This window comes from Diceros bicornis, chromosome 3, assembly GCF_020826845.1.
Source record: "Diceros bicornis minor isolate mBicDic1 chromosome 3, mDicBic1.mat.cur, whole genome shotgun sequence".
In the NCBI taxonomy this organism is placed as follows: Eukaryota; Metazoa; Chordata; class Mammalia; order Perissodactyla; family Rhinocerotidae; genus Diceros; species Diceros bicornis.
Window position 1 is genome coordinate 64,383,374 of NC_080742.1, and position 24,774 is coordinate 64,408,147.

The following is a 24,774-nucleotide window of genomic DNA, read 5'->3' on the forward strand; positions in this document are numbered from 1 at the left end:
CACAAACATTCTTTGTAGTAAACATTTGTATTATGTTTTTTGGACTAGTAATTGAGAAGAATTTGTTTTCCACCTTTATTATCAACTGGCAGCACCAAGAAGGAACCAGATCTTAAATCTGTCTTCTGCTTATCCAGTGTATGGATTCTTGAAGGGGAATACCATTGCAGTACTGTGCTCAGAAGTGTGGGGAAATGGAGCAAAAGCTCGATTCCATTTGTTTTTCTGCCTTTTACAATCAAAGAATTTATTTTGAGCTTGCACTTTTCTAGAGGATAAACAATACATCCCTCTTATCTACAATGTGTCTGTAATTTGGTGAATAGTTTTTTGTGTAAAACTTTTTTTTGCCTCCTGTTCCATTTTTGGGAAACAAATTAAGGGATTTATGCAGGGGCAAAGGTGTAGGATGAGTAGGCAATCATTCCTAGATACAGACATTAACTCGATGTAGAAAGCTTGTTGTCTTCATTAGATCAGAAGCTCCGTGAAAGCAGGGCACTGTGACCACCACAATCCCTGCTGTTCCCCAGCATATTGTATGTGATAGAATTCAAGCATTTGTTCAATGAATAAAGAACTCTTTCACATCATGAGAATGCCATCTGCTGCCCTAAAATAATTGATAACTAAATTATCTTTGATGTAATTAACTTTCAAGGAAAGTAGAGTATGATGTGGTTGACATACAACAAACTAGAATTTATGCTGGCTGTTGTCCTGGTTCTTCAATAAACAGCATGACAGTGGAGAAGTCACTTGTGCTCTCTGGATCTCAGTGAACAAATTTATGAAATTAAGGGATTTGACTAGATGAACCCAGCTAGAAAATTCTAAAAGTTATTCAAGTTCTAAATTGCTTCCCAGTTCTGAAATCACTTAGTGAAATAGGTCAAAGACCATAAAACTTTTAGTTTATAAGTAATAGACAATGAATATTAGAAAATTTAAAATTTTTAATAAATGGGCTTTGTTCACAAAATGTGAAAAAATACAACAAACACAAACATACATTTTCAGGTATGCCATCTTCCACCACTTGGCAACTATGATATAAATCACTTGATCTAGTCATGATCCTAAAGAATCCAAACAAATGATCATTTGTTTTTGAAACGTCAAATTATTTTGGAGAATCCTCTTGTGAATGTGACAGGAGGCCCCTTAACTTCTATATATCCAAATAAAATCATTCTCAAGAGTACCTATACAGTATTAGAAGGCTCTATTAACTTCTCTTGTCATTACATATATAATCTGGCACCAAGCCACATGACTGCTTATATTTTAACACTTATACATTGAATTGGCTTTGGTGGAATATGTATTAGTTTAAATCCTGTGCCAACTAATTTGAATAAGCTGAATTTACAGTAACAAATGATATTTATAAATCCAAACAAATTTATACTAAGTGGGAGTATAGGTTTTATAAAGAGATTTTTCTTTAAAGTACTACTTAAAATATATCATGCACACTTTGGAGCATAAGCAGAATCAACATCTGTAAACAATCAGAAGAATTTATAGCACCAACATTTTAGCTGTAACACAAAGGCTGACTCCCAGGTCACACTTACACCAGCTTCTCAAAAGCACTGTTTTCATTTACTTTCAAAGCACTTTCATTTGGTATATTGTTTTCTTTGCCCTTTAGATAGTATTTAGCCAAATCAAAGAAATGGACAGTATGGTAAAAGAGGTACTACCAAAACACAGTTCTGTGTTATCCTGAACACAGTGTTTTTTTCTTCTTCTTTTGGGGGAGCTACAAGACTTGACCTGTAGTGCTTAATTGGAAAGAAAAGTCAATCCTAATTATTAAGGAATATTATGCTATTGAAAGTAAATGAAAAATTTCAAGTTACTTCTGGCATATTTGAGCAACCAATATTTATTGCATTTAGTCAACTGACTTTTTTAGGTTAATTATAATCTTCTTACTTTCATTTAGAATGTGAAATTTAATTTGAAATATCAGGTACACACAGCCATTTATATCTTAAAGGGTAAATTCTGTATTTCTAAATAAAGTTTAACATTCAAAGTTAACTACAGCAATTCACAATAAGCACAAAAACATCAGTTTTACCAGAGTAAAGAAGTGCAGTTTATGAAATTTAGGATCAACTACTGAAAATGCAAGTTTCCTTTAAAAACACACACATACATAACATTAAACCATGAAATCTGAAACTGTGATATTTCAGTGCAAAAACCTCAGTATGAGGTAATTTTAATGTAATAACCACTTGAAAAAAAATCCACACAGTGGCACTCTTAAAAATGATAGTTTACATGACAATTGCTGGCTGACAAGACAATGTGGACTAAATGTTCTTAGCTATTTAAACTAATCTTGTCTTGTTTGGACATATATTTCTGCTTAATCATTTGCTTCTGATTCAGAAACACAGACAGGCATTTATCAATGTGGAAAGGGAAAATTCCCACAGCCAACTAATGGTTTATATATTCAAAGAAAATTTTCTGTTAGGATTTAGATAGAAATTAGAATACCAAAAGGTCAAAGCCATTTTATAAGATTACCAGCAGAGGGTTAATTTTAAATTTTTCTGTTAATTCCAGACTTGTAGTGCAGCACCTCCTTAACGGAAAGGTAAAGACCTTATCAAGGTTGCTCTAGATAGAACATAAGCTCTCTTACAAGTGCAAACCCTTTCACAAAGGTGTTTCAGGTCAGTATCGAGTATTATATTGTTCCTTGCTTAAATACAAAATTTTGTAAATGAAACCTAAATTTAAAAAAGTAAAACTCTCACAGTTAAATATACTTAACACCAAGGCCCAAATTAACAAGAAAGATATGAAAATTCTACTTTGGCAATGGTGTTTACTGTACTGTGCTAATCAAATTAGAATACATACTTTGGGGGAAATCTCTCCCCTAATGTCTGATGCTGCCAATGAGCAAGAAAGAAGGAAAAAGAATTATCATCAATTCCAAAAAGTTCAGGAAATACTGGATCATCAGACAAACCTGAACAGAAAATGGCTTTCTGTAACAGATAACGATTTAGTTAGAAAAAAGAATAAGTGCATCACAAAACAACTACACCAATCTATCTCTGTGTCACATTTAACTTGTGAGTCATCAAAGTGCAATCTACAGCTTCCTACAAATCTTAAAGTTTCTCACTGCAATGGTTTAAAGTCAACATTAAAAAGATGAAAAAAAAGTACATAGCAAATTATGCTTCTTTTTTCACAAGAGCACTAAAGAGAAAAAGGTACCTTTCTATGATATCTTAGTGCTAAATGCTAAAGTAACAGTGGTTTCTGCTATGACAGGAGTCACTCTGCATGAAACTAAGCTTTCTATATAAGAATAAATTTTAAAATCCAGAAGTAGTAAAAAATAGCAAACTCTGTAAACCTTCGCATTTCTTTTATGCAAACCAGGTTTTAAGTACTGAGTTCATGTTAGTATTTTGATTAGTGTAAGCAATTAGTTTAGGAGTCTGGACTGAAAGGGCCTTTTGCTTTTATATTAACTTAGAAGTAATATGGGATCTTCTAGCTCATAGAAAGGAATAGAGCTGGCTTGACTTTCTCCAGAATCTGAGTCGTATGGAGCATCAGGGAGCTCTGTGAAACCGTATGCTAGTTGTTCATCTTCTATATCTGATCGAACGTAGCAGGAAGGGTTAGAATATTCCTCATCTTCTATACTGTTGAAATCTTGAGGAATATATAACATCCCTGGGTAGTTTCTACTAACCAAGTCACTTGTGGTTTTTAGGGAGATTTTTCTAAATGCCATCAGATGCATATGTGAAAATTTTGAATACTTGAAACGTTTAAAGCCCAGGGACTCTATAGCAATCTTCCAGCTTTTCATCATCATAGCATGACGGTTCTGATGGGAGGAATCAGGTGTGATGATAAGCAATAAACCATTTAACACTAACAGTTCGTGGGCCTTCTTGCAGCAAATCCATCGCTGGTAAGGTGATGGAAAATAAGAAAGGAGGAGAGAGAAAACAACCACATGGAAAAGTTCTCCAGGGAGAGAGTCAATAGGGTTTTTCAGCTGCTTCAAAAAGGCATCTATAGCATCCTGTGCAAGTTGGAGTGGTTGCTGAAGCTGCAAATTCAGGAAGTCACATTTATATACACTCTACAGAAAGGGAAAAACAAGGAATATTAAGAATTTCAAGATTATTTCCACCAAAGTATTTCACAGCATTTCTATATAATTCAAGCTTGTAAATTATTCCACTTGCACAGACTTATTCAACTAAAACTTTTACTCACAAAAATCTCAAGAGTAATTAAGCCCAGAGAATTTCTAGTCATCACTTAAAAAAATTTCTGCCTAACAATTACTTTGAAATTAGAAATAATTTTTAAGCATATATTTTTAAATCATGAAATAAAGATGAATCAAAGCAGTCAAAGAGGATTAATGAAAGAGGCATTATAAATTTGTAAAAACAGAATACCCAAACTTCTCAGACATGAAAAACATCTCTTAAACCATTAACTTTAACTATCTTAAAAAAGCAATTTTAATATTCCATTTATTGTACTAAAAAGTTAATCCCTGGTTTGAAACAAACTACACATTAAATTTAATTTAGTCAAATGACCCTGGTAAACACTACAAGTAAAGGAATAAACAGCATCACATAATTTGCTGAATATTAAGCTCTATGGAAATGATCCAAAATAAGAAAGCAGTTTTAAAATTAGATAAAAATTAGTTACCTTTATCATATAACAATAGTTAGTTAATTAACAAAGATATGGGCTAATACCTTAGTCCCTCATTCTTGTTAGTGGGTATACAAGCTGGTCACATAATCATCTGGACTATCTATTAGGGAAAGTGATACATAAAGTTCTATTACACAGAAAAAGATTCTTGTTTTTCTTCCCTTTGCCTTTTTTTTTTTGATAGCTTTATTGAAGTGTAACTGACATACAAACTGAAGTATAACTGACAAACATATTTAAAGTGTACACTTTTGATAACTTTTGACATTTATACACTTGTGAAACCATTGCCACAATTAAGTTAATGAATAGATCCAACACCCCCAAAAGTTTCCTCATGCACCTTTGTAATACCCTTGCTGCTCTTCCCCTGCCACGAGGCAATCACTGATGTGATTTCTATCACTAAAGATCAGTTTGCATTTCCTAGAATTTTATATAAATGGAATAATACAGAATTATGTACTCTTATTTTTGCCTGGCTTCTTTCACATAAGAGTCATCCATTTTTTTGCATATATGGATAGTTTATTCCTTTTTAATTGCTGAGGTATCCTACTGTATCGAGGAAATACCACAGTTTGTTTATCAATACACCTGTTTACGGATATCTGGGTTGTTTCTAGTTTTTGGCTATTACAACTCAAGCTGCTATGAATATTCCCATTTGTCTTTGAACAGACATGCTTTCATTTATTTGTCTTGGGTAAATATCCAGGAAAGGGATGGCTGGATCATATAATAGGTGCATGTTTAACCTTTAAAGAAACTCCAAAACTGTTTTCAAAAGCAGTTACACAATCTTACATTCCCACCAGGAGTGTATGAGAGTTCCAGTTCCTCCAAATCCTCATCAATACCTGGTATGGCCAGCTTTTAAAATGTTAGCCATTGTAATAAGTGTGTAGTGGTATGCTGTGGTTTTAATTTGCATTTTCCTAATGAGTAGTGATGTTCTTTACATGTACTTATTTGACATCTGGATATCTTCTTTGGTAAAGTGTCTGTTCAAATATTTTGCCCATTTAAAAATAACTAGATTGCTTTAAATTTTAAAAAACTTTTCTTATTTTTGAGTTTTAAGAGTTCTTTATTCTGGATACAAGTCCTTAATCAGACATATGACTTGAAAATATTTTCTCTCAGATTGTGGCTTGTCTTTTCATTCTCTTAACAGTGTCTTTGCAAGAGCAGTTGTTGTTAATTCTGATGAACGCCGATTTATCAGTTTGTTCTTTCATGGACTGCTTTTGGTGTCATATCTAAGGAATCTTTTCCTAATCCAGCGCCACCCAGATTTTCTTCTGTAAGTTTTATAGCTTTAGGTTTTTCATTTAGGTCTATGATCCATTTTGAGTTCATTTTTAGTATGTGGTATGAGGCATGGACTGAAGTTTTCTCTTTTGTATATGGATATCCAATTGTTCCAACCACCATTTGTTTAAAAGACTATCCTTTTCATCTTGGTTGAAAATCAGTAGTCCATTAAGTATGGCCCCATTTGTGGACCCTCTATTATATTTCATTGATAATCTTGACACCAATACTACACTGTCTTGAATACTGTAGCTTTAAAATAAATTTTGAAATCAGGTAATGTTACTTTCCAACACTGTCCTTTTAAAAAGTTGTTTTAGTTATTTAGTCATTTCGTTTTTTTTATCTTAGTTGTTTTAGGTCCTCTGAATTTCCCTACAAATTTTATAAGAAGTTTTTCAATTTCTATTAAAAAACCTGCTAGGATTTTTATCAGGATTGTATTGAAGCTACAGATCAATTTGGGGAAAACTGACATGTTAACAATATTGAGTTCTTCTGCCAATAAACATGGTATATCTCTCCACTTATTTAGGTCTCCTTTAATTTCTCTCAATAATTTATAGTTTTCAATACACAAGTTTTTCCACATTTTTCGTCAGATTTATATTTCATTTAAATATATTTCCATATATTAAATATTTCATACTTTCGAGGCTACTGTAAATGTTTTTAATTTCTAATTGATTGTGGCTAGATATATAAATTAAGTGACTTTTGTATATTGATCTTTTATCTTCCAACCTTGCTAAACTCACTTATTAGTTCTAGTAGCTTCTCTGTAGATTACAAAGAATAATCTAATAAATGATCAACGTTACCTGTGAATAAAGACAGTTACTTCTTTCTTTCCAATCTGGATGCCTATTATTGCTTTTTCTTGCTTTATTGCACTGGCTAGAACCTCTAGAGAATGCTGAATAGAACTGGTGAGAGTAAATATCCTTATCTTGTTGTTCTAGTTCGTGTGGGAAAAGCATTTTTCTTTCACTATTAAGTATGATGTTAGCTGCAGGTTTTTCAGATACCCTTTATCAAGTTGAGGAAATTCCCTTCAATTCCTTCTGAGAGTTTTAATCAGGAAAGAACATTTCGATTTTTGTCAAATGCTTTTTCTGTGCCTCTTGAGATGATCTTTTTTAGTGTATTACTGTGATGAAAAGATTGAGTATTTTTTGAACATTAAACCAATCTTGCACTCCTAGAATAAACCAAACTGAGCCATGATGTATTATCCTTTTTGAAATATTGTTGGATTCAACATGCTAAAGTTTTATAATAAACATTTGCATCTATGTTCGTGAGGGATGAAGTATATAGTTTTTTCTTGTTCTGTAATGTCTGTCTGGTTTTGGTATCAGAGTAACAGCCTCATTTGAGTTGGAAAGTATTCCATCCATTTCAATTTTACGGAAGTTTGTGTATAACTGCTATTATTTCTTCTTTAACTGTTTGGTAGCTTTTACCAGTGAAGCCACTGGGGCCTGGAATTTTCTTTGTGGGAAAGTTTTTAATTGCCAATCCAAATATCTTTAATACATATGGGCCACTCAGGTTATCTATTTCTTCATGAGTGAGCTTTGGGAGTATGTGTCATACAAGGAATTTGTCCATTTCATTTAAGTTGTAGCATTTATTGGCATAAAGTTGTTCGTAATATTTCCTTATTATCCTCTTAATAATCTATAATGATATCACTACCTTCTCTTTATTTCCTAATCAGTATGCCTAGTGGGTTATCAATTTTATTTTTTATTTAATTATTTTATTGAGATCATAATGGTTTATAATATTGTATAATTTCAGGTGTACATTATTATTTATCAGTTTCTGTATAGACTGCATCATGCTCACCACCAGTAGTCTAATTTTTATCCATCACCATACATTATGTCCCCCTTTACCCCTTTCGCCCACCCCCCAACTCCCTTCCCCTCTGGTAGCCACTAATCTATTCTCTTTATCCATGTGTTTGTTTATCTTCTATATAGGAGTGAAATTACGCACTATTTGTCTTTTCTCTGTCTGGCTTACTTCGCTTAACATCATCCCTTCAAGGTCCATCCATGTTGTTGCAAAGGGGATGATTTTGTCTTTTTTTATGGCTAAGTAGTATTCCATTGTGTGTGTGTGTGTGTGTGTGTGTGTATATATATCCTCTTTATCCTTTCATCATTTGTAGGGCACTTGGGTTGCTTCCACGTCTTGACTATTGTGAACAATGCTGCAATGAACATAGGGGTGCATAAATCTCTTTGGATTGTTGATTTCAAGTTCTTTGGATAAATACCCAGTAGTGGAATAGCTGGATCATATGGTATTTCTAATTTTAATTTTTTGAGAAATCGCCACACGGTTTTCCATAGTGGCTGCACCAGTTTGCATTCTCACCAGGAGAACCAGTGTATGAGGGTTTCCTTTTCTCCACATTTGTGTCTCCACAAATCCTCTCCAATGTTTGTTATTTTTGGTCTCGGTAACTATAGCCATTCCAACAGGTGTAAGGTGATATCTCATTGTACTTTTGATTTGCATTTGCAGAATAATTAGTGATGTTGAACATCTTTTCATGTGTCTGTTGGCCGTCTGTATATCTTCTTTGGAAAAATGTCTGTTCATATCCTCTGCCCATTTTTTGATCACGTGGTTTGTTTTTTGTTGTTGAGTTGTATGACTTCTTTATATATTTTGGAAATTAACCCCGTTGGATATGATTGGCAAATATTTTCTCCCAGTCAGTGGGTTGTCTTTTCATTTTGTTCATGGTTTCCTTTGCCTTGCAGAAGCTTTTTAGTCTCACGTAGTCCCATTTGTTAATTTTTTCTTTTGTTTCTCTTGCCTGAATAGACATGGTATTCAAAAAGATGCTGCTAAGACCCATGTCAAAGAGTGTACTGCCTATATTTTCTTCTGGGACTTTTATGGTTTCAGATCCTACATTCAAGTCTTTAATCCATTTTGAGTTAATTTTTGTGTATGGTGAAAGATAATCTACTTTCATTCTTTTGCACGTGGCTGTCCAGTTTCCCTAACACCATTTAATGAAAAGACTTTCCTTTCTCCATTGTATGTTCTTGGCTCCTTTGTCAAAGATTAACTCTGTAGATGTGTGGTTTTATTTCTGGGATTTGATTTCTGTTCCATTGATCTGTGTGTCTGTTTTTGTGCCAGAACCATGCTGTTTTGATTACTATAGCTTTGTAGTATATTTTGAATTCAAGGATTGTGATATCTCCAGCTTTGTTAGTTTTTCTCAGGATTGCTTTGGCTACTCGAGGTCTTTTGTTGTTCCATATAAATTTTAGGATTATTTGTTCTATTTCTGTGAAGAATGTCATTGGGATTCTGATGGAGATTGCATTGAATCTGTAGATTGCTTTAGGTAGTATGGACAGTTTAACTATGTTTATTCTTCTAATCTATGAGCATGGAATATCTTTCCACTTCTTTATATCTTCTTCAATTTCTTTCGATAATATCTTATAGTTTTCAGTGTATAGGCCTTTCATCTCTTTGGTTAAATTTATTCCTAGATATTTTATTCTTTTTGTTGTGATGGCAAATAGGATTGTATTCTAGACTTCTCTTTCTGCTAGTTTGTACATTGTGTATAGTGTATAGAAATAGAACTGATTTTTGTAAGTTGATTTTGTATCCTGCACCTTTGCTGTAGTTGTTGATTATTTCTAATAGTCTTTGAATGGATTCTTTAGGGTTTTCTATATATAGAATCATGTCATCTCCAAACAGCAAAAGAGTTTCATTTCTTCCTTTCCAATTTGGATTCCTTTTATTTCTTTTCCTTGCCTAATTGCTCCGGCCAAAACCTGCAGTACTATCCTGAATAGGAGTGGCTAGAGTGGGCACCCTTGTCTTGTTCCTGTTCTCAGAGGGATGGCTTTTAGTTTTTTACTGTTAAGTATGATGCTGGCTGTAGGTCTGTCATATACAGCCTATATTATGTTGAGGTATTTTCCTTCTATACCCATTTTATTGAGAGTTTTTTATCATAAATGGATGCTGGATCCTGTCAAATGCTTTCTCTGCATCTACTGAAATGATCATGTGGTTTTTATTCCTCATTTTGTTAATGTGGTGTATCATTGATTGTGGATGTTGAACCATCCCTGTGTCCCTGGTAAATCTCACTTGATCATGGTGTATGATTCTTTTAATGTATTACTGTATTCGGTTTGCCAATATTTTGTGAGGGCTTTTGCATCTAGGTTCATCAGCAATATTGGGCTGCAATTTTCCTTCTTTGTGCTGTCCTTGTCTGGTTTTGGTATCAGGGTAATGTTGGCCTCATAGAATGAGTAAGGAAGTGTTCCATCTTCTTCGATTTTTTTGGAATAGTTTGAGAAGGCTGGGTATTAAATCTTCTTTGAATGTTTGGTAGAATTCTCCAGAGAAGCCATCTGGTCCTGGGCTTTTGTTTTTTGGGAGGTTTTTGATTACTGTTTCGATCTCTTTACTTGTGAGTGGTCTATTCAGTCTATTTCTTCTTGATTCAGTTTTGGGAGGTTATATGAATCTAAGAATTTATCCATTTCTCTTCTAGGTTATCCAATTTGTGGGCATATAGTTTTTCATAGTATTTTCTCATAATCCTTTGTATTTCTGCAGTATCCATTGTAATTTCTCCTCTTTCATTTCTAATTATATTTATTTGAGCCTTCTCTTTTTCTCTTAGTGAGTCCTCACTAAGGGTTTGTCAATTTTGTTTATTTTCTCAAAGAACCAGCTCTTAGTTTCACTGATCCTTTCTACTGTTTTTTTTTTTAGCTCTATTTCATTTATTTCTGCTCTAATTTTTACTACTTCCCTCCTTCTGCTGACTTTGGGCTTTGTTTGTTCTTCTTTTGTAGTTCTGTTAGGTACAGTTTAAGATTACTTATTTGATATTTGTCTTGTTTTTTGAGGTGGGCCTGAATTGCTATGAATTTTCCTCTCAGGAGTGCTTTTGTTGCATCACACTAGTGTTGGTATGTTGAATTTTCATTTTCATTTGTCTCCAGGTATTTTTTAATTTCTCCATTGGTCCAGTGGTGTTCAGAAGCATGTTGTTTAGTCTCAACATATGTGTGACTTTCCCAGCTTTCTTCTTGTAGTTGATTTCTAGTTTCATAGCATTGTGGTCAGAAAAGATGCTTGATATGATTTCAATCTTCTTAAATGTATTGAGGCTTGCCTTGTTTCCCAACATATGGTCTGTCTTTGAGAAGGTTCCATGTGCACTTGAGAAAAGAATGTGTATTCTTCTGTTTTTGAATGGAATGTTCTATATATATATCTATTAAGTCTATCTGGTCTAGTTTTTCGTTAATTCCATGATTTCCTTGTTGACTTTCTGTCTGGATGATCTATCCACTGATGTAAGTGTGGTGTTGAGGTCCCCCTACTATTATTGTGTTGCTCTTAACTTCTCCCTTTAAGTCTGTTAATAGTTGCTTTATGTAGTTTGGTGCTCCTGTGTTAGGTGCATATATATTCATAAGTGTTATCTCCTCTTGGTGGAATGTCCCTTTTATCACTGTATACTGCCCCTCTTTGTCTCTCATTGTCTTTTTTATCTTGAAGTCTGCTTTGTCTGATATAAGTATGGCAACACCTGCTTTCTTTTGTTTGCCATTTCCTTAGAGTATCATATTCCATCCCTTCACTCTGAGCCTGTGTTTGTCTTTAGACCTGAGATGTGTTTCCTGGAGGCAGCATATTATTCGGTCTTGTTTTTCAATGTATCCAGCCACTCTGTGTCTTTTGATAGAATTCAACCCATTTATATTTAGGGTGATTATTGATATATGAAGGCTTAATACTGCCATTTTATCTCTTGTTTTCCAGTTGTTCTATATTTCCCTTGTTTCTTTTCCTGTGTATTTCTGACTGCCATTTCAGTTTGGTGATTTTCTATGACAGTTTTCTCCTTACTTATCATTTGTGTCTCTGTTCTGATTTTTCATTTAGTAGTTACCATGAGGTTTGTATAAAAGATCTCATAGAAAAGTCCATTTTCTGAGAGCCTTCTATTACCATTAGTCTAATCAGGTTCCATCTCTGTCCTCTTCCCCATCTAAGTTATTGTTGTCACAAATTATTCTGTTTTGTGTTCTGAGTCTGTGGCTAAGTTGGAGTGTTTATAGTTACTTTTGATACTTTCCTTCTCTTTCCCTTTTAAATTATAATTATTTGCTACCCTGTACTGAAAGAGAGCTGCAGTTTTCCAAAGCTTTGTAGACCTTTGCCTTTTTGTTTTGGGTATGAGGGCATCCTTGATCATTTCTTGTAGGGGAGGTCTAGTGGTGATGAACTCCCTCAGTTTTTGTTTATCTGGGAAAGCTTTTATTTCTCCATCGTATCTGAAGGATATTTTCGCTGTGTAGAGTATTATTGGCTGCAAGTTTTTGTCTTTCAGTATTTCGAATATATCATTCCATTCTCTCCTAGCCTGTCTGGTTTCTGCCAAGGAATCTGCTGAAAACCTGATATGGGTTCCTTTGTAGGTTATTTTATTCTGCTTTGCTGCCCTTAATATTTTTTCTTTGTCGTTGACTTTCGCCTGTTTCACTTTTATATACCTTGGAGGTCTTTTTTTTAGTAGGATTGGCCCTGAGTTAATATCTGTTGCCAATCTTCCTCTTTTTCTTTTTCCTCCCCCCCAAAGCCCCAGTACATAGTTGTATATCCTAGTTGTAGGTCCTTCTAGTTCTTCTATGTGGGATGCTGCCTCAGCATGTCTTGATGAGCAGTGAGTACGTCTGCACCCAGGATCTGAGTAGGTGAACCCCAGGCCACTGAAGCAGAATGCCCAAACTTAACCGCTATGCCACTGGGCCAGCCCCTGGAGAAGGTCTTTTAGCACTGATGTAAGTAGGAGTTCTAGTGGCTTCATGTATTTGTAGGTCCGGTTCCTTCCCCTGGTTTGAGAGTTTCTCAGCTATTATTTATTTGAATAAGCGCTCTGCTCCTTTCTCCCTCTCTTCTCCCTCTGGAATATGTATAATCCTTAGGTAGCTTTTCCTAATTGAGTTGGCTATTTCTCAAAGAATTCTTTCATTTTAAAAATCTTAGTTCTCTCTCTTCCACCAGAAGCATTTCTATATCCCTATCCTCTAAATCACTAATTCTTTCCTCCATAACACATCAGCTCTATACTTTAAAGATTCTAGATTATTTTTTATCTCTTTGTGTTCTTCAAAGCCAAAATTTCCACTTGGCTTTTTTCTTTTTATAGTTTCAGTCTCTTTGGTGGACTATTCCTTCTTCTCGTTAATTTTATTCCTGAGCTCACTGAACTGTCTTTCTGAGTTTTCTTGTAACTCGTTGAGTTTCTTTCTTCTTCGTTTTTTGTGAGGAAGATTAGCCCTGAGCTAATACCTGTTGTCAATCCTCCTCTTTTTTGCTGAGCAAGATTGGCCCTGGGCTAACATCTATGCCCATCTTCCTCTACCTTATGTGGGATGCCTGCCACAGTGTGACTTGATAAGCAGTGTGTAGGTCCGCGCTCAGGATCCGAACCTGTGAACCTGGGCTGCCAGAAGCAGAGTGTGCAAACTTAACCACTACAACACCGGGCCAGCCCCGTAGCTGACTTTCTTTATGACAGCTATTTTGAATTCTCTGGCCTTTAAATTGTAAATTTCTGTGACTTCAGGATTGGTTTCTGGAGACTTGTCATTTTCCTTTTGCTGTGAATTGTTGCTGTAGTTCCTCATGGTGCTTGATGAACTAATCCTTTACCAATGCATTTGTGGTAGTATCAGGTCGCAGATTCCACCTGCTACCACTGGGGGGAAGCAGGAACTATGTTTCTCATTCCACCCTGTCTGCTAGAAGTTGTGGGGGTACAGTGGGCACTCCCACTGGCTGGGAAAGCATCTGCGTGAGTGTGTAGATCTGCCGCTGCCTCTTCTTACGGTCATGCCAGCTGCTGTGCTTGGCGGGTGGGCTTCTCTGTGGGTTCTGAGCCTGGGCCACTCATTGGGACCACAGTGGCACAGTGGGCTCTCCTACTGGCTGGGAAAGTGTTGGTGCACGGGCTTAGGGTGGCTGCCACCTCTTCTTAGAGTCACGCCAAGGTGCATTCCAATTTATGGGACTACAGCAGCACTATGGGCACTCCAGCTGGCCAGGAAAGTGTTCACATGCACGCACATGGCTGCCAGGGAAGTGCTCACGTATCTCCACTACCTCCCTGGGAGCCCAGTCCATCCACCTTCAGATGTATAGCTGTGTGGGTCTCTCAGGCATCCTATTGTGCTGTGTGGGTATCTTATGTTGGTCAATGAATGTCCATTTAGTTGTAGTTTAAAGGGGGAGAGAAAGGGAACAGCTCACCCTGCCATGTTGCTGAAGTCACTCCTATCAATTTTATTGAACTTCTCAAAGAAATAGCTTTTGCTTTCAACCCTTTTCGCTACTGTTTTTCTGAAAGTTTTCTATTTCATTAGTTTCTACTCTGATCTTTATTTTCTTTCTTGTAGTTTCTATTTAGTGTGCCTTTTTTTTCTAGTTGGAAAGTTGATGTCATTGCTTTGAGACATTTCTTATTTTCTAATAAAGGTGTCTAGTAGTGTAAATTTTCCCTTGAGTACTACTTTAGTGACTTAAGTAGTATCCTACACATTTTGATATCTTATGTTTTTTATTTATCTTCATTCCAAAATATGGTCTAATTTTCCTGGCGAATTCTTCTTTGATGATATTCTAATCATTCTATTGATTATTGAGAGGGGGTATTGATATTTCTAACTATAATTTTATAAATGTCTATTTCTCTTCGCTATTTTATCAGTTTTTGGTTTATCTATTTTGAAGCTCTTTTATTAGGTGCATAAATGTTTAGGATTTTTTTGTACTCTTGATGAACTGACCTTTTTATCATTATGAAATGACTATCTTTATTGCTGGTAATAATCTTTGCTCTGACATCTACTTTATCTGATTATAATATATCCACGTCACCTTTCTTTTGTCCATGCTCTTGCTTTTAATCTATTTGTGTGTTATAATTGAAGTCTATTTCTTATAAGTAGCATATATTTGGGTCTTGGTTTTTTTATCCAATTTGACAATGTCTGCCTTTTAATTGGGGGTATTTAGGCCGTATTTAATGTTATTATTGATACACTTAGGTTTAAACTTATAATCTTGCTATGTATTTTCTATTTGTCCCATCTGTTTGTTGTTTCCTTTGTTCTGTTTTCTGCCATCTTTTGGATTAACTGAAGTTCCTTATGATTCCATGTTTATTTCCTTTGTTGTCTTATTAGCTCTAATTCTTTTTTTTATTTTAGTGGTTGCTTTAGGATCTATAGTATACATTTTTAACTTATCATAGCCTACTTTCAAATAATATTTCACCACTTCATATATAAGAACTTTAAAAGAGTATATTTCCATAACTCTCCCTCTCACTTTTCGTGCTATTGTTGTCATACATTTGATTTTTACATATATTATAAACCTCACTCGATATTTTTGTATAAATGGTTGTATTAGTTTACTAGGGCTGTCATAACAAAACATCCCCAACTGGATGGCATAAACAATAGAAATGTATTATGTCACAGTTCTAGAAGCTAGATGTCAGAGATCAAGGTGTCTGCAAGGCTGGTCTTTTGAGGGCTGTGAGGAAGAATCTGATCCATGCTTTCTCCTAGCTTCTGGTTGTTTGCTGGCAATCTTTGGTGCTCCTTAGCTTGTAGATGCATCACACCCATGTGTGTGTTTCTGTGTCAAAATTTCTGCTTTTTATAAGGACACTACAGTCATACTGAATTAAAGCCCACCCTAATGACCTCATTTTAACTTGATTACATCAGTAAAGACCCTATCTTCAAATAAATCATATACTAGGGGTTACGACTCCAACATATCTTTTTAAGGAGAATAGAATTCAACCCATAACAATGGTCAGTTGTCTTTTAAAGAGTTTAAACAATAAAGGAAAAGTCTTATACTTTTTACACCTATGTAGTTATCACTTCCTGTACTCTTCATTATTTTGTGTAGATCCATATTTCCAACTGGCTGAAGCACACTTTCCTTAACATTTCTTGTACTGCAAGTTTGCTGATGTTGAATTCTTTCAGCTTTTTTATGTCTGAAAAATCATCTTTATTTTGCCTTCATTTTTGAAAGATATTTTTGCTGGGTGTGGGCTTCTAGGTAACAAATTTTTATCTTTCAGTACTTGAGCTTTTTTTTTTTAAATCTCTGGATGCTTTTAAGACCTTCTCCTTATCACTGGTTTTTGGGGAGTCTGACTACCATATTTCTTGGTGTAATTTGTTTTGTTTTGTGTGCTTGGGGTTTGCTGAGCTTCTTGGGTTTGTAGGTTTATAGCTTTTATCAAATTCGGAAAAATTTTGGCCATTATTTCTTCAACACCCCTCCCTTTTGGGGGGACTCCAATTATGCTTATATTTGGCCACTTGAAAGTGTCTCATTGCTTGCTGTAGTTCTTTTGTTTTACAAAATTCTCTTTTCTGTGTTTAATTCTGGGTAGTTTCTATTGCCATGTCTTAAATTTAACTTTTCTTTTGTAATATCTAACATACCATTAATCCATCTAGTACATGTTTCATATCATACATTGTAGTATCACCCCTAGAAGTTAGATTTAGGTATTTTTAAATATCTTCCACGTTTCTAACTTTTTGTACATATGGAATATAGTCATAATGTCCCCATTTTAATGTCCTTGTTTCCTCATTTTAACATCTGTGTCAGTTCAGGGTTGATCTCTGTTGGATGATTTATCTCCTCACTGTAGGTTCTATTTTCTTATTTCTTTACATGGCTGGTTACTTCTTTATTGGATGCCACACACAGTGAATTAGGTGCTGGATGGCTCTGTATTGCTATAAAGATTTTTGAGCTTTGTTCTGGGATGTAGTTAAGTTACCTGGAGACAGTTTGATCTTCTGAGGTCTTGCTTTTAAGATCTGTTAGGTGGGACTAGAGCAGTGTTCAGTCTAGGGCTAATATTCTCCACTACTGATGCCAGGCTCTTCTGTGTACTCTACCCAATGCTTCATGATTCTTAAGGTTTCCAGTGAGGCTAGTGGGAACAGGTACTATTTCTAGCCTGTATGAGTGCTGGGCACTATAACCTCTAGTCCTTTCAGGTAGCAGTACTTCCTCCAATATCACGTAGTTTTCTCACACACAGGTACTCATCACTACTCAAGTGAGTACTCAAGGAGGACTCTCTGCAGACCTCTGGAGTTTTCCTCTGTGCAGCTCTCATATCTTTGATACTCTGGTCCTAGGAACCCTAGCTCTCTTGGTCTCCCAGGACTCTCAGCTCTGTCTCCACAACTCAGGGCATCAACTGGGCTCTGCTTGGGAATCCCCTCTTTGTGCCACGTCCTGGAAACTGTCTGAAGGCTACATGCTGGTGCAGTTGTAGGGCTCATCTCATTTGTTTTCAATCTCTTAGGGATCACTGTCCTTCATTACGTGATGTCCAGTGTCTTGTAAATTATTTTGAATAATTTGTCCACTTTTTTGCTGCTTCAGGCAGGAGGAAAGAGGATCAATCTGGTCCATGTTACTCCATCTTGACTGGAAGTGTAAGTCTCTTCCCTTTGTTTTAAAATTAGTTATAGGGTTCTGGAACTGTGAAAGTCTGACTTTACTTTAGAACTTATGTATTATGTATAGCAGTTCTTTTGACTTCCCTAATGACTTTACAGTTCAAAGTTTATAACCCTATCTATAAACAAATTTAATATTTTAAGAATAATACTTAAGCCTGGTGTTTAGATCAAAGGGTCATCATGTCTCAGCAGTCTCTGAAGGACATCTCTAATGTGTATCCTGAGGAAGGAAGGGGAGAGAATCCATGTACAAAGCTACCTGCACTTTAAAACTACAGCTCCTGAGGCACAGGAATTCTCTGCTGTGATGAGCTAAGAACAGCTGTTTTACCATAAAGCAAACATTTGTCTATCTTTAAGTAGTAGAGATGATAGTAATGGTTTTAGCTTTTTCTTGGTGCTCAATGTTGCTCATATAGATTCAATCTAGACAGTCATGCTCATCGAAATTAAAGAAAAGATTTATATGAAAGTTGAATCTTCATGTGGGAACTTTTCAATAACAGCAAACATTTCTTTAGCACTCTATATAACAAGTGCTGTGCTAGGTGCTTTAAATACTTTTTCTCAAGTAAACATTACAACAATCCTATGAAGGTCCATTACTAACCTCATTATACAGATGAGAAATGGAGGCTTAGAGATTCAAACCTAGATTGAAAGTAAGATTCCATTCTTTTACTCAAGAAGTACTTAATGTACTAGGTACTCTTCTAGGTGCTGGGAATATAGTGGGGGGGCGGGAATCTCTAACCAAAGGGTATATACTCTAATACACTCTCTTTATAACAATAAAAATGCCATATTTAAGAAATTTTTTGTGCCTGGTGCTATATCAAAAGTAAAATGGCAAACATTAGGAATTTATGTGACTGAGAAAAAAAATCTAATTTTAAAAGTAGAGGAAATATTCTATGTTCAATAGTTTCATTTATTAAGTACAAATAGCTGGAATTTAATAAAGTTTTGGCTGACTCCAAAGTCCTTGCTCCTTCCACTATTCCATAATGGCTCTACTTCACAGTATATTTCAGAAAGAGATGCATTAAAAAAATAAACCAAACAAAAAGCCCAAACAATACAAATCTGCAAATCTGCAATCTACTAAAGTTTCTTGATTGCAATAAAAGATGATAACAGGGAACAAAACAAAGAAAATAAAGACAATATGGTACTGGTCAAATTAATACTGGTTAACCAAATGCTCAAAAATTTTCACGGAATATACATTTAGTTTTGAACAGAAATAATCTCTTATCCACTCATACACGGGAAATATATTTGCTATTTCAGGAATGTAAAGACAGTGCTTTTCCTCTGTAAATATACACGTAAAATATTCAAGTCTTAAAACAAAACAAATCAGAACTATGCATACCTCTACAGCAGGTACAATGTCTATGCCAACAGTTAGAAATTCTTCAAACTTCAGAAATGGGTTAAAGCAGCTGCCAACATCAAGTAATCTGATCTTTCCTGAGGTCTGTAGCAACCTAAAAACAGATTATTTTTAGTTTGCCTTTTATAAGATGAAATAAAGTATAAGAAAAAAATTCAAACATTTGAGAATAAAAAAGATCATATAGATTATTGGCTCTCTAACTTTTTGGTCTCAGGATCCCTTTACACATCTAAACATTACTGAGGACCTTAAAGAACTTTCGTTTATGTGGGTTATATCTATCAATAATACCGTATTTGAAATTAAAATTGAATAGTCTAAAAAAATTTATTAATTCATTTATAAAACAATAAACCTAGTGTATATGTTAATGTAAATTAAACTTTTTTAATGAAAAATATAGATTATGAAGATAGCGAAAAGTAAGGCATTGTTTTACATTTTTTCAAGTCTAACGTCTGGTTTAATAGAAAGATGAATTCTCATATCTGCTTTTACATTCAAGCTGTTGCAACATCATATGCCATGTAGTCTCTAGAAAACTCCACTTTATACTCATGAGAGAATGAGAGTAAAAAAGGCAAATGACAACTTAGTATTATTATGAAAATAATTTTTCCCCCACAGAGACCCTGGAAGGGTCTCAGATCCCCAGACCACATTTTGAAAACTGTCATTGTAGATGAAAGAATCCATTCACAAATCAATTCTCAGTAGTCAATGTAACAATGTCTTTGGACTTGACTTTAATTTGTCTCAATGATTTGTTTAAAAGGGATCAAAAAGCATAAATAGTATTTAAGTTATGAAAAATTTTTATTATGTGCAAGAGCTTTCCTCATGTCCAAAAATAGTAGGAAAAATAGTACCAGAAATGACCATTTTATAAAGTTAGTTGAGTGCAACTAATATTGATCTACATAGCAGCAAGTAAGGATGAAGAAAAACAGTAGATTTTATTGGTCCAAAGCCTGTAGTCCTAATGTTCAGACAGTAAAGCAATAAAGAAAATCAACTTCAGACATATGCCATTTTCACTGATGTTAATTTACTTTAATAAATTGATGGATATTGGAAAAATAAAGGAAAGAAAATGCAGGGAAATAATTCGGTAAAAACAGAATCTTGGTTCCTTGAAGTCTAAAGGGCAGAAAGACCCTGTCCAGCTTCTTTCTCTCCCTCATAGCTTAGCTAGCATTATTACCTTAGGGTCCATGAGGGAGGTGTTAAACTACAGACAGTAGGTTAAGCTCCTGGAAAAGGCACTGTAAGTGAAAATAATACAATCTAAAGTTGATTTTTCTCAGAAAAAGAATGCAATAAATAGAGGTTACATTTTTTTTTTTTGGTGAGGAAGATCAGCCCTGAGCTAACATCCGTGCCAATCCTCCGCTTTTTGCTGAGGAAGACCAGCCCTGAGCTAACATCTATTGCCAATCCTCCTTGTTTTTCCCTTTTTCTCCCCAAAGCCCCAGTAGATGGTTGTATGTCGTAGTTGCACATCCCGCTAGTTGCTGTATGTGGGACGCCGCCTCAGCCAGGCCGGAGAAGTGGTGCATCGGTGCGCGCCTGGGATCCCAACCTGGGTTGCCAGCAGAGGAGTGCATGCACTTAACCGCTAAGCCACGGGGCCAGCCCCTTTTATTCTATTTTTAGAGTTTGTGTAAGAACAGTTCGCCTTGAATGTTTACTAGAACTTGCCAGGGAAGCCATTTGAGCGTGGAGTTTTATTTTATTTATTTTATTTTTATTTTTATTTTTTTATAATTTTATTTATTTATTTATTTTTCCCCCCAAAGCCCCAGTAGATAGTTGTGTGTCATAGCTGCACATCCTTCTAGTTGCTGTATGTGGGTCGCGGCCTCAGCATGGCCGGAGAAGTGGTGTGTCGGTGCGCGCCCGGGATCCGAACCCGGGCCGCCAGCAGTGGAGCGCGCACACTCAACCGCTAAGCCACGGGGCTGGCCCTGGAGTTTTATTTTTGAGATGATTTTTAACCACTGATTTAATTTAATGATTATAGGTCATTCCATCAAATTTATGAGCACAAAGTTTTTCATTATACTTTTATCTTTTAAATGTCTTCAGTATGTATAGTTACATCCCCCATTTTTAATCCTCAAATTGATTATTTGTGACTTTTGTTTTTTGTGATCTCCCTCACTCAGAGATTTTAAATTTTAATACAGTCTTTACAAAATTCCAACTTGTATTTCTGTTGATCTTTTCTATCTTCCTGCTCTTATCTTTACTATTTCCTTTTTAACACTGTTTTTTTTTTGGGAGGTGTTATTTGCTGATTTATCTTTTTTTTTTTTTTAAAGATTTTATTTATTTATTTTTCCCCCCAAAGCCCCAGTAGATAGTTGTGTGTCATAGCTGCACATCCTTCTAGTTGCTGTATGTGGGACGCGGCCTCAGCATGGCCAGAGAAGCTCGTCGGTGCGAGCCCGGGATCCGAACCCGGGTCGCCAGCAGTGGAGTGCGCTCACTTAACCACTAAGCCACGGGGCCGGCCCTGCTGATTTATCTTTAACTTCTTGAGATAGATTCTTAGTTCATTGGTTTCCAGCCCTTCTTCTTTATAACATATGGATTTAAGCTCTAAATTTTCCTCTAAGTGATGCTTTAGCCATATCTGCAAGTTTTAGTAATAAAGCATTTTTGTAACATTTTTTCATAAAGTGTTTTTTCACAAAAAGTATTTTTATTATTATTTAGTTGAAAATATTTTCTAATTTTCATTATAAATTCTTCAGCTCAGACTTTTTTTTTAAGAATATTATTTACTAATCTCTAAACTTTTGGGTATTTCCTAATTGCCATTTTGGTATCGATTTCTAGCTTAATAACATTGTCTTTAGAGAATATACTCTGTACAATTTGAACCCTTTGAATCTTATTGATGTTTGCTTTATAAATTTTTATAAAGTTAATACAAATTTTAAAAATTTATAAATTTTTATAAAGCATTTTTACAAATGTTACATGTATGGTTGAAATGAGTACTACTTTGCAGTTTTGGGTACACTATTCTATATATAAACTGCCACTGGGCAAGTGTGTTAATCATGTTGTTCAAATACTCTATAGTCTTACTTTTTTTTTTTGTGAGGAAGATCAGCCCTGAGCTAACATCCATGCCAACCCTCCTCTTTTTGCTGAGGAAGACTGGCCCTGGGCTAACATCTGTGCCTGTCTTCCTCCACTTTATATGGGACGCCACCACAGCATGCCCTGGTAAGTGGTGCCTTGGGTGCGCGCCCGGGATCCAAACCTGGGCCGCCAGCAGCGGAGTGCACGCACTTAACTGCTACGCCATGGGGTCAGCCCCTATAGTCTTACTTTTTGAATGCTTGCTCTCTCAATTATTGAGAAGTTGTGTTAAAAAATTTTCCAATTTTTTTTTAAAGAAGTGGAAAAAGATCTCTATAAATTGATTTGAAATGATATTACTTTTTCGTTTTTGCAAAAAGAAACTCAGGAAGGATAAACCAGAATTAATAAAACCTCAGCATTTGGAAATGAGGTGGATGTTTTGAGGAAAGAACGGGATGTCTGAGTACACCTTTCTTTGTAGTTTTGACATTTCAAAGTTGTTAATGTTTTACATATTCAAAAAATAAAATTAAATCACAAAGATGGGAAAAAACACAAAACAATAAGAGCAACTAATGAACCTAGCAATATATTAAGTAACACAGAAGGAAAAACAAATTCAGTAACTTCTGAACACAGTGTTATGACTATAATAATCTCAATGGGTGATATTTTAAGGACAAAAAGAACTGCAAAGGAATCCTGAATTTTACTTAGTATGTTGTTTTTCTGGTACTGGTACAGCTGTGTTGAAATTATTTTGTGTGTACTGAAGGGCTGAGCAAATGGGGAAATAAACTAAAGTTGCTGGGAGGTACAAATTCAGAACGGGGGAAAGGAGGGAAAGAACCCTTTAGAGATGGACTGGAATTAGAGGTTTCACATGAAAGGGTGTAGAAGCAATGACACCCCATTAGCAATGAAAATACCTAAAGGCCCTAATATGGTTCCTCACTTAAGAGGAATCTGTACTTCTTAGAGGAATGGCTTATTCCAGGGTTGAAGCAGAGAAAGGACAAGGTGAACCTGGATTATCTTGTTGTACAAGAAAGTAAGGTAATGCTCAAAAACTAATGGGAACATATCAAAAGGTCAAAGGAGCCAGCTTACAGGAGTTTCCACTGGCCTAATTTGGGATGATTTCAGCATCATAATGAATAAGGACAGGAATGAATTATAACACATTGAATTAAAAAAAACTCTGAGTCCATAGATAATTAAAATTCTTTACAGAATACCAACCAATAAATGTTTAAGCAAGCTAGAAATAGAAATATCACCATTTCAACCACTACAGTAAAAAAAGCTTGATTCAGGCAAGACCATTAATGGCTGCTAAAGTCACAGGTGAAAACTGTCAAGGAATAGGAAATTCACTCTGTCTTCATGCATAACCCCACAGATTACAGATTAAAGGTACCTTCATAATGGAAAAGTCTGGTGGATACCACCTTAGCCAAATGATCAAACTTAACATCACTGATAATGGGACAAACTAACATGTGCCCTCTTAGTGATATATTGAGAACATGGTATCATCTATGTAGCATGCCTATCAAAAATGTTTAACATGAGGGGCCAGCCCCATGGTGTAGTGGTTAAGTCCAGTGCGCTCTGCTTTGGCAGCCTGGGTTTGCAGGTTTGGATCCCAGGTGTGGACCTACACCACTCGTCAAGCCTTGTTGTGGCGGCGAACCAAATACAAAATTGAGGAAGACTGGCACAGATGTTGGCTCAGGGCTAATCTTCCTCAAGCAAAAAAAGAAGATTGGCAACAGATGTTAGCTCAGAGTGAATCTTCCTCACCAAAAAAAAAAAAAAAAAAGTTTAACATGAATCTTATCACAGGGAATTTTCTAGATTAATGAAGCCTAAGAGATATTCAACTAAATACAATATGGTAATCTTTGACTGAATCTTGGATCAAACAATCAACCTACAGTTATAAAGAACATTATTATGACAATCTGGAAAATGTGAATATGAACTGTGTATTACGTTACTACATCAGTGTTAAATTTCCTGAGTGTGATGACAATTGTATTGAGGCTATGCAGGTAAATGTCCTCGATCTTGGGCTATACATGCTCAAGTATTTAGGGTTGAAGTAACTTAAACGGTTAAGAAAAGCAAAATGTGTCTACATGTATACACACAGAGATATGAAGCCAATAAAGCAAAATATTAACTGTTAATAAATCTTAGACAATGAATATAAAGGTATTGGCTGTACTATTCTTACAATTTCCTTAGAGTTTTCAAATTTATCAAACTACAATATTGGGAGAAATAAAACAAATCTCCCCAAAACAACTGTAGATTTGTCTGTCAATTTTTGCTTTATATATATGGAAGCTATACTATTATGCATATACAAATTAAACACTGTTATATTCTCCTGTTAAATCACACCTTTTATCATTATGAAAAATCTCCTTTATCTCTAGAAATGATATTTATTGTAAAGTGTTATGTTTTGGATATGCCTCTCATAAGCATCATCAATTGGATTTTTAAATCCAGTCTGACAATCTGTCTTTCAACAGTATTTAGATCTTTTAATGTGATTCACTGACATATTTTGATTTCTATCTAGTATCTTACTTTGCA

General features: G+C 35.2%; 1 protein-coding gene across 3 annotated transcripts in view; it reads right to left on the reverse strand.

Moving 5' to 3' along the window:
* Nucleotides 1-24,774, reverse strand: part of BMT2 (base methyltransferase of 25S rRNA 2 homolog) — a 129,603-nt gene that overhangs the window by 45,080 nt on the left and 59,749 nt on the right. For 2 of the 3 annotated variants that reach the window (XM_058528604.1, XM_058528609.1), the window contains exon 4: nucleotides 19,042-19,156. In XM_058528604.1, coding sequence (XP_058384587.1) covers nucleotides 19,042-19,156 — 115 coding nt within the window. Of the gene's footprint in view, nucleotides 1-918; nucleotides 4,142-19,041; nucleotides 19,157-24,774 lie in introns of those variants that run through there. The other variant, XM_058528622.1, reaches the window with a different exon arrangement.